This window comes from Corythoichthys intestinalis, chromosome 2, assembly GCF_030265065.1.
Source record: "Corythoichthys intestinalis isolate RoL2023-P3 chromosome 2, ASM3026506v1, whole genome shotgun sequence".
NCBI lineage: Eukaryota > Metazoa > Chordata > Actinopteri > Syngnathiformes > Syngnathidae > Corythoichthys > Corythoichthys intestinalis.
In genome coordinates, this window is record NC_080396.1 from 27,920,798 (window position 1) to 27,932,082 (window position 11,285).

General features: G+C 37.1%; 1 protein-coding gene across 3 annotated transcripts; it reads right to left on the reverse strand.

Moving 5' to 3' along the window:
* Positions 1–460: 460 nt before the first annotated feature.
* LOC130929501 (sodium/hydrogen exchanger 2-like) lies at positions 461–11,285 on the reverse strand. Of its 3 annotated transcripts, XM_057856678.1 has the most exons (13): positions 10,775–11,285; positions 9,757–10,082; positions 9,540–9,677; positions 9,191–9,441; positions 7,652–7,869; positions 7,377–7,576; positions 7,212–7,301; positions 7,070–7,140; positions 6,836–7,003; positions 5,089–5,194; positions 4,720–4,836; positions 4,544–4,637; positions 461–4,471 (listed from the first exon to the last, which is right to left on the reverse strand). In XM_057856678.1, the coding sequence occupies exons 1-13, from the start codon at positions 11,049–11,051 to the stop codon at positions 4,134–4,136; spliced, it is 2,394 nt and encodes a 797-aa protein (XP_057712661.1). In that variant the 5' UTR covers positions 11,052–11,285; the 3' UTR covers positions 461–4,133. The 3 variants fall into 3 exon arrangements, with proteins under 3 accessions (XP_057712661.1, XP_057712669.1, XP_057712653.1); XM_057856686.1 differs by lacking the exon at positions 7,212–7,301; XM_057856670.1 differs by having other exon boundaries at positions 7,212–7,576.

The window sequence follows — 11,285 nt, forward strand, 5'->3', positions numbered from 1 at the left end:
TACTGAAACCTCTCATTGTTGTTCTGTTCCTAATCCTTTTGAAATTAAATGTCCTTCTTACATTATAATGCACTTCTTCTAAATTAAACAATTGTTGAATATTACCAGGCAGTTTATTAATTTTTGCCTTGCACATAATTTTGGACTGTTTGGTAATGCACCAAATCAGCAAATATTAAAATCTTTGAATCCAAAAAAGGGGAATGAGTATGATCCATATATCCTTTCTTATGAATAATACATATTACTCTTTTTTTTAAGAATAGTTAGAAATTGCAATAATTTTTGTAATTACTTCCACACAGTAAGTTAAATAAGGAAGAACTAAAGACCAGTACAAAATATAGAGAGAATCAATTTTTGCTTTATTTATTACTGAAATAATCCTTGATATTTTATTTTGCAAATATTTGATAATGGGATTTTTTTCATCAATAATGACTCCAAGAAATTTTATTTCAGAAACTCTCTCAATGTCAACTCCTTCAATAGAAATAAATGCCTGTGAATTCCTTTTATTATTACCAAACAATAATTTTGTTTTTATTAAGTTCAAAGATAATTTATTGTAATCAAACCAAAATTTCCCAATTTGCCCATTTCATTCATAAAAGCTTCCTTTAATTTCTTTAAATTATCTCCTGAACAAAAAATATTTGTCTCATCGGCAAAAAGAACCATTTTCAATAGCTTACAGACATTGCAAATATCATTAATATACAAAATAAACAATTTGGGCCCCAACACCGACCCTTGTGGGACGACACACACAATATCCAGGTGAGAAGAACAAAAATCCCCTAGTTAAACAAATTGTCTCCTCTTAGATAAATAGTTCCTAACCCAATCTATTACGATTCCCGTAATGCAGTGGTTCTTAACCTTGCTAAGGGTATTGAACCCCACTTTTCACATGTACAGTCATCAAACCCTTTGGAATTAAATAAAAAAGCAAATTTTTTTAAATTCAAAAGTGATATAGCTAAGCTATAGCAAGCTTATATCTGAGTGAATCCCCATTCAAATTACTTCAAATTTTAAATATATTACTAATAATTGTGCCTTTTGCTGTTGATTTTCACACTGGAAAATTAAATTTTGTATCATGTCTACATCCTCATTTTAGTGTTGCATCCTTGCATCGCTTACTATTTTTTTAGTGTAAAACGTGACGCAAATCATAGACTTCATAATGTATTGACGGGACATGGGACGCGGGGCCGATTCATAGGGGGCTAATGTCCTTCAAAGCTGACCGTGTGGAAACACAAAGAGCTTTTTACATGAAAAGTCTTGTGAATAAATGCATAAATCCCTGAATTCTTTATAGATATGGACGTAAAACAGTCTTGATTCTTGGTTAAAAGCAAAAAAAAAAAAAAAAAGATAAATGGGCAGTTAGCATATATTTTATGTAAGTATGTCGAATGTGCTGCTAGTCTTTAAGCAAATGCGGCGGCGCCTTATCACCACAAAGAGCTTTACACGTTGAAATTCATGTGAATATATGCTTAAATCCCTGAGTTGTTTATACATATGGACGTAAAAACAGTTTCGATTCTTGGTTAAAAGCAGAAAAACGGGCAGTTAGCATTTATTTTACGTAAATATTACGAAGTATAACGCCAATGCTGTAGCGGTTAATTTCTCCCATTGATTTTTTTCACAACGTTCCAAAATGCATGCATTGTACTAAAAATATAATAATTACCTTGAATCCTGGAACAAATCACTCCTGAGACAATCCTTCCTGTTTGTATGCGGTAGTTTTCGTACTTTTTCAACCTAAATCCGGCGTTGGATCACTGCAAGTGTATGAGAAGAACTAAGACCGACTGCGAATAACTGAAGCGGAGTGTGGGACTGCCCCCTACGAAAAGGCGCGCTGCAGTGTCTGGGGAATCTGTCCCGTCAATATAATTATGAAGTCTTTGCGCAAATGTTTCCTTTTTCTTATACTTCCTCGTACCAAGTACAGGTCAAACTTCCACTGAGCAAACTACTTTCTCCTCCCATTAGATAGAGAGCTAGCAGTTGAAAGAAATGGAATTACCGTAAGCTTAGAAAATTGGGGGCAAACCAGTCCAAAACTTGGTCTAAAACAACACTTTGCCTTTAGTTGGTATAAGAAAATAGGGCTCTGTGTGTTTTAACCTGCGTCAAACCCTTTAGACTTACTCACCAAACCGCTGGGGTTCGATCGAACCCAGGTGAAGAACCACTGCTCTAGTGCCATATTTATCTAATTTGCTGATCAATAAATGATGACTAATGGTATGAAATGCTTTTTTAAGTCACTAAATATTCCTATATATATATATTGTTTCTCATCTGTGGATTTTGTAATTTCTTCTGTTGTTTCTATCACTGCCATTGTTATTGATATATTTGAACAAAAAATATATTGACCTAAAAGCCACCCCCCCAAAAGTTTCCATTAAATAAAATTTCTCTTTTTCTCACTTACCCTTTCTATCTCGAACGATTATACACACGTGATTACAGCGCATCCATAAAGTCTACACTTTAAAGTATATATAACTTTAAGTATTTGACATAGACTTGGTAAAAAGTATTATAATATAATACACTTAATTATAATAATATACAATTAATGGTAATATACAGTGGGGAGAACAAGTATTTGATACACTCACAATGGGAAAACCCATTGGCAGTACTTCGTTACCCACTGTACTTCGTTTGAAATAAAATTATTGAGCAATTCTTCACAATATTGTACATTTTTAAAGAGAGAGAGACAGAGAGAGAGAGAGAGAGAGAGAGACAGAGAGAGAGAGAGAGAGATTATCCTCCTTCTGAAACGTTATACAGATTCTTTCAATTACAAGTACCTAAAAAGTTACAATTCAGGGTTAGGGTAAAGGTTTATAATGATTGTGTTTTTTTTTTTTTTTTTTTTTTTTAATAATAACACACTCAAAATAAATTGAAAAGGATTTTTAAAAATTTAAAACAGTGTACACCGCTTGACACCTCTACATTAGTGACATTGTAGTCTAATTTAAGCTCTGATTGGTTCCAGATCCAGGCAAACTTGACAAGGAAAAACATAAGTGGATGGGATGTCGGAGTAAACCCTGAAAAAACAACAGAAGCCTCGGGTAAAAGAACCCATATCTAACTGATCCCAATATCCAAAATTTTAAGGATATTGGACCATCTGGATCAGCAATAAACAAGCAACATTTCTGACAGTCCACCCACATTCTGTCGCTACTAAATTTTGTGTGAAACTGTGAAATTGGTGATGAGGGCAATTATTACCGCACAAGTGACCCAAATGTTGAAAAAGTCTGGAAAGAGATTGTACTGGATTATAATTACATATCTTTTTTCCATAAAATATCATAATTGTACAGGTGTGACAACATAACCCAGTTAAAACTCATCACACTTTTTGCATAGATCCAGATAACAATGTGGACTGAGGAAATCATTTTCACTTTTTGCTGTTTCAGACTGCTTGCAATGGTGATAAATGAGACAATGACTCAGTAGATAGTGAAAATGGCATGTACATCACACTGCAATAAATCTGTAGTCACATAGATTTGGTCTGGAGGGTCTCTTGGAGAAGGTAGTCCCATCTGACACATTTGAAACAAGAGTGTCAGGACTCAAAGCAGGGAACTATAAGCCTATGGAAAATAACCAGCCTTGACCAAAAAAAAAAAAGAATCTGAGCTGTATTCAAAAATCTTTGTTCAGCCTCTGACAAAACACATTTTTTGTTCGAGTGTTTGCTTGTATGTGGTGATACATTACTGACAGAACTGAAATGGAATAATGTCACCAAGGACAGCATTATCGGAGGAGGGCTGTGCTCATTCGGTTCCATTCTAGTGAGACTGGATGTTGTACGGCAACCAAACATCCTCATTCTTGGTTTGGAATTTGTGAATCCAGTATTGCATTTCAATTATAGTGTTACTTTGGCACCATCTAGTGGCATACTGACGTAAAGCAGGTATGTTGACTTGAGTTGAAACATGCATTTGGTATACAGTAATAAATAGGAGTGCTTTGCTTCCATCTTACATTATCAACTCGTATTTACTCTTTGAAACTTGCCAGTGGTTTCCAGTTGTAGGTCAACCAAGTTTGGCCTTTCATGTTCTCCTTGTGCTTTGAGATCCCCGTGTCAATGGTCCAAGTAATGGATCTTCTGTCTCGTAGTCCCTGATGTTCTGGTTTTCAGCAACCCAGCCAGGTGGCGTCGGTAAGGGGAGGGGGGCAACAATTTTTTCTTTCTCTCCTGAGGGCCGGTCCATCTTAAAGTTGTGCTTCCGTGGGGCTGCAACTGGACCCCTGGGATGTCTCTCATCCAGAACATCCACCTCAGGAGACGAACCAGGCTGTCCTAGTGCACGGGTGGACTCCTTGACAGTGTTCAGCCTTCTCATTGGAATTACGGCACGGGATGAGGACTGTGGCCGGTAACTTCCAACTAAAACGCATGAACAGGATCACAGATGAAGATGCCATGTTTGTATTTTACATTTAATCTTAATGAACTTGCCTGGAGTCCGCCTTCTCAGAGCAAAAGCAATCTCCGGATCCCCTCCGGGCTGCAGTGAGTAGTATTTCTGGGATTTGGATAAATTCTCAGCAGACTGGAAGAAAGAGAATCAGGACAGTATAAAGTGAAACTATTTGGGGTGAGTGTGTGTTGTGGTCCCTTCGAAACAAACCCACCATCTCACGAACACTTGCAGTTCGGAGGCTGCGTCGGAGACTCGCGTGCCGACGAAGCAGAATCTCCCTGGCTCGGCTATTTTCAGGTTGGCTGAATTTGTTGGTGTAAGCCATCGTCTGTGCAGGAAGCAGGTTTAGCAGAGTCATCATTTTTAAACCAAGAAATACGTCGTGGGTAGTAATTAATGTAATGGGCTACCAGTTTGTTACACACATCTTAAATAATGTATATGCTTAAGTTACCTTTAATTTCATTGTTATTGGAAATGAAAATTGTATTCATGATTTTTCTGGGGTAAATTACTCAATGTCAGAGGGCCAATCGATATAAATTCAGTAGGATTGAAAATCAGGAACCACTAAACTTACCCTTTCCCTTATTTTGTACATATTCTTAGACAGAATGGCATGCATCTTCCTAACATCAGCGGCCATGTAATTCTTTTTTGGTTTAGACGAATCCTTCCTTTCATCACTGTTGAGAAAAATTAACAGCCAAGAACAGTTAGTCGTTACTGCAAAATGCTGACAATCCAATAAAATGATTAACATGTAGGTGAAAATGATATACAGTGGGGCAAATAAGTATTTGCTTCAGAGAAGCCTGTAATCGTCAACATGGGTAAACCTCAACCATGAGAGACAGAATGTGAAAAAAAACCCCGAAAATCATATTGTTTGATTTTTAAATAATTTATTTGCAAATTAAAGTGGAAAATAAGTATTTGGTCACCTACAAACAAGCAAGATTTCTCGCTGTCAAAGAGGTCTAACTTCTTCTAACGAGGTCTAACGAGGCTCCACTCGTTACCTCTATTAATGGCACCTGTTTTAACTCATTATCGGTATAAAAGACACCTGTCCACAATCTCAGTCAGTCACACTCCAAACTCCACTATGGCCAAGACCAAAGAGCTGTCGAAGGACACCAGAGACAAAGTTGTAGACCTGCACCAGGCTGGGAAGACTGAATCTGCAATAGGTAAAAGGCTTGGTGTAAAGAAATCAACTGTGGGAGCAATTATTAGAAAATGGAAGCCTTACAAGACCACTGATAATCTCCCTCGATCTGGGGCTCCATGCAAGATCTCACCCCGTGGTGTCAAAATGATAACAAGGACAGTGAGCAAAAATCCCAGAACCACACGGGGGGGACCTAGTGAATGACCTACAGAGAGTTGGGACCACAGTTACAAAGGCTTCTATCTATAACACAATGCGCCGCTAGGGACTCAAATCCCGCACTGCCAGACATGTCTTCCTGCTGAAGAAAGTACACGTCCAGGCCCATCTGCGGTTCGCTAGAGAGCATTTGGATGATCCAGAAGAGGACTGGGAGAATGTGTTATGGTCAGATGAAACCAAAATAGAAGTTTTTGATAGAAACACAGGTTCTCGTGTTTGGAGGAGAAAGAATACAGAATTGCATCCGAAGAACACCATACCCACTGTGAAGCATGGGGGTGGAAAAATCGTGCTTTGAGGCTGCTTTTCTGCAAAGGGACCAGGACGACTGATCTGTGTAAAGGAAAGAATGAATGGGGCCATGCATCGAGAGATTTGGAGTGAAAATCTCCTTCCATCAGCAAAGGCATTGAAGATGAGATGTGGCTGGGTCTTTCAGCATGACAATGATCCCAAACACACAGCCAGGGCAACAAAGGAGTGGCTTCGTAAGAATTTCAAGGTCCTGGATTGGCCTAGCCAGTCTCCAGATCTCAACCCCATAGAAAATCTGTGGAGGGTACCAACAAAGGGTACATAACAAAGTATTGAGATGAACTTTTGGTATTGACCAAATACTTATTTTCCACCATGATTTGGAAATAAATTCTTTAAAAATCAAACAATGTGATTTTCTGGGGGGTTTTCCCACATTCTGTCTGTCATGGTTGAGGTTTACCCATGTTGACAATTACAGGCCTCTCTAATATTTTCAAGAGGGAGAACTTGCACAATTAGTGGTTGACTCAATACTTATTTGCCCCACTGTATTTCAAAATGTACAACTTATTTGCTGCCATTGATGGTGATAAATACTCAATACAGTATAAAACAGATCAATTAAGTTCTTACAGTTTCTGTGAAAAGGACTATTACCCTTTATAAAACTTACTGAAGAGACACGATGGATGGTGCTGCACTCAGGTCGCCCACGGATGTGTCCAGCAAATCAATGGCTGTCTGCAGCTCAAGTTTCTTGTACAGAGACACAATACTGGATTCGGCCCTGTTGTCTCGAAGGAGGATGCGTCTCAAAATACGATCATTAAACTTCTTAAACCTGAAGCACAGATTGAAAACATGGCGATTGATTTTATTCCAGCCTTCAAGACTTCTACGTCCTTACTTGTCTTTCCAATAATAGTGACTCCATTGCCCACACAAGTCCTCAATGCCGCAAACAATGTGCTCCATTACCTTAGCACAATATAGAATCAGATGAAACAAACAGAACAGATAAGTGATAAAGAAAAGGTACCAATTCTTACCCTGTTATGTATTTCTACATTGATGGTGCCCAAGTCTTTGTTGGTCCTCCTGATATTAATATATTCTATAATGGGACGAATACTGATCCCCTGCCATTGCCCAATATACGCATTATTAACATTTAGTAATTCATTCAAAAAGCCAAACATAACAACAGCCCATACCTGTATAAACACTGTGAATATAATTATGGCGATGGAAGCAGTGACAAACAAATTCTTCCTGTTAATCGTCTCAGGTAGAGTAAAGGCCAAAGCGAAGCAGATGGCGCCTCGAACGCCTCCGTAGGCCAGACCAAACTGGTCCTTGAAGGTGAAATGGATAGTCCGGAATGGGTTGACAATCTGGGACAGAACCAAGATGCCTACAGGAAAAGACAAGTCTCAAACAGATGACTGAAGTCTGATTGCTCACAATGATTTGTTCAGGCTGCTCTTACCGATTCCTCTCCAGAGGAGAGCAAACAAGAGCGTGAACAAGATGTAGGCCCAGTTCCACTCATGTTCGCTTGTAATGGTCACAACCCCCAGGAAGAAAAAGATGAGGGTTTCAGAGATAGTGGCCAACATCTTGACCACATGACGAATAGTCGTGCATGACCTCTGAGACACATTCTCCTCAACGTAGTACTTCATGGTTATTGCACATGTTACAATCCTGCAAAGGGAGAGAGATATACATAGAAATTGATTTTATTAGAAAGCAAATATTGTAATTTGTATTTCCTGTTTTTGCTGTTTATGTCATTATTGAAGAATACCTCCATAACTCCCAAAACAGCTGAACTTTTTTTTAAGAGATCATAACAATGTAGGACACATGCTTATTTTTGATAGCATTGACTTAGGGCTTGGAACAGTTCTGTTTTTTACAGAATACCATATTTAACTACAAGATGTCATTTAAAAAAAACACACACACATTTTTATTCCTGTGAAGGTAAACATTTTTAATATCTTCTGTATTGGTTGCCATTAAAATTTTATAGGCATCCCTTATAAAGTACCCAATGGGTGTATGCTGCAGAGCAAAAAAAAAAAAAAGTAAAATACAACATTGAATTTTAAGTCACGTTCGAGCCGCAGTATGGAGAAAAATGAAATAATTTACTGCATCAACTGTAAGAGGCTACACAGACATACGAATCCCATTCAACTTTCTCCTTAGAAGAGGACGAGCAAGTTTAACGAGTTGCGTCAGGCCTCAAGAATCAAGAATCATACCTTACAATCGCTTGACCCAGATGCATACTATCACAAAATGAATTGCACTAGAAGCATGAATCCATTGGTGCAATAATTTCTTTTTTCACATTATATTCGTATTAGGGCTACAGCTATAGATTATTTTAGTAGTTGATTAATCAATTAACTAGTTAGTTTGAATAATCGAGTAACCGGATAAGGAACATTAAAAATTTTAAATACCTGAGCTGAGCCTCAAACGGTATTAAAAATAAATAAATAAATAAATGAGAATCTAAGTACAACAATTAAGAACAATTGGCTAACTTAAATAGCAAAAGTCCGCTAGCCTAAATGCTATAAAATGCTAACTTTTTTTTCTACAATGCTCTCAACAAATGGTTAAAACACACATTTTCACAAAAAAATGGCTGAATATACCTATAAACTAAATTACGAATGGATTTGAAAAAAAAAAAAAAAAAAAAAAAAAAAACAGCCCAAACTAAATCTTAGCTTATGTTGGTTTTAACAGGGAGCAGCGGGATTCAGCCATGTGAAATGAGTTGTGTCATATTCACTGTTGCCACTAGAGGGCAGTGTATCCAACCAAATCGATAAAACTAAATGTAAACACTTTCATTTTACAAAACCATTAAAATGCCACTTAAATTAAACGAATACTCGAAGCAGCAAAATTTAATTTGAATCTTTTTCTAGTCAGATTATTCGAGTTAATCGATTAATCGTTGCAGCACTAATTTGTATGGAGGTAGTGCACTTATTTTACTTACGCAAGAATGCTTGAGATGGCAAACAGCTCGGCCACCAGGTATGCCAAGTAGCTGAACATGAAGACAAAGAGGGGTTCGATTTGTCGTGCGTTGTGGGTGAAACGTGTAGTGAAGGCCGCTACAAAGCCAAACACCAGGCCGAAGAAGACACCACCGGCCCCCACTAAAAAGAACCGGGCCACCCCCAGAAACACATCTGTGAATTCAAAGGCTGACATTTCTGCCACAAAGGAAAACATGCTGTAAAGTACCTGTAATGACAAAAATTGTGTTTTAAACCATTATTTTTGTTTTCTGTTTTGTTTCAAAGGCCAATACAGAACAATTTGGCTGCATGTAAAAAACCCACCACAGTGACAGCATCATTGAAGAGTCCTTCTCCAAATATGACAATGTGGGTCTGCTCATTAACGTCAATGTCATCAAACACATTAAGCACAGCCACAGGGTCCACAGCAGAGATGATGGATGCGAATAACAAATTTTCCTGCCAAAAGCAAAAAACGTTTGTATTCAAGGAAACCTCTGCTGTGATCCACCTGATGCTTCCTGCTGTCACAACTAACCTGCAAGTTTATATCTTGAACTCCAAAAACCTCCAACTGACAAATGGCAAAGAGTGAGAGGCCAATTCCAATGCTGTTCCACAGAGTTCCTACAACTGCATACCAAAGCACTGTGCCAACATTCTCGAAAAAGGGCCTTGTGGGCATAAAATAGCCACTTTCCAAGACAATAAGCGGCAACATGTAGAGGAAAAAGACGTTGGACGTGAGCACAGCTGGTGGTTCCTCTTTGACGGAGTGCATGATGGCGCCAACAATGAGGCCGATGGAAATCAGCAAGCAGGACTCTGGGATCCAGATCGTGATTTTTTTGTAAATATGGAATCCTGAAAAAGCAGGAGAAATCATGTAAAGGGTGATCAAGAGTTTCATTTTAGAAAAACAAGTCAAAACAAAACATAAAGACAAAAACTATTCAAAATTATTTTAATGAAGATCAAATTGGCAGTTTTTTCTTTTTTGGTTTTATATTGTTATATTGTATTTTATATACATATATATATATATATATATATATATATATATATATATATATATATATATATATATATATATATATACATATATATACATATATATATATATATATATATATATATATAATATTTAAATACGATGACATTTCTAATGTTTTTAGTTAATTCTAAAAATTGATAAATAAAAATATAATTTAAAACATGAATAACAGCAGGTTTCCCCTTTAGTTTGATTTTTGCTTGACAAAAAATAAATAAATTCATTTTGAAATAAAAAATAAAATATTTGCTATGAAGAGGCTAAAAAGAGAATTTGGATCATTTTTACGTCAGCCATGTCACCAAACAATTCATCAACTATCAAATTAGTTGTTGATACACTTAGTAAAACTGTATTAAATAGCGATGAATTAATGGCAGACATAAAAGCCCTCTGAAGAAAACCAAAACTACAGTGAGTTTGACACCTGCCGTAATGCATTCTATTTTAGGCTTGCAGGTGTAAAAAAAATAATAATAATAATAGTAATAAGCAGACTCACCAATTTTGGCAAATGAGGCCAGCAATACCCACAGCGTGAATTCAAAGGGGACTTGAATACGAGGATAGTCCATTGTAAATACAGGAAGACTGGCCCTCTCCTCATCGGGGAAAGCCTGGGGTTGATCAATTTCATCATGGAAAGGTTTGATGCCTGGCAGGCTGGTGGATGCTGAAGGTTCAGATTTTTTAATCTCAGATTTTCCTCCAACGTAGCAGAATGATAAAATAAGGAGAACGCAGAGGCCTTGTCTTTCTAGCAAAACCAGGCTACACATTTTTAGAAGTTGACACAGATGACAAGAATTGTGAAAGATACAAAACAAAGAATGACTATCATAAAAAAAATAAATAAATAAAAAATATCTCAAAACGGGCCAATATTTCCCAGTTTTTTCTATGTTTCAGTCATTGATTACAGTTGCATTTCAAATAAAAATAATGATAGTAATAAAAAGATAGTAATAAAAAAAAGTATTTCCTCTCTTTGCGCCCTGACCTGTGAAATGCAA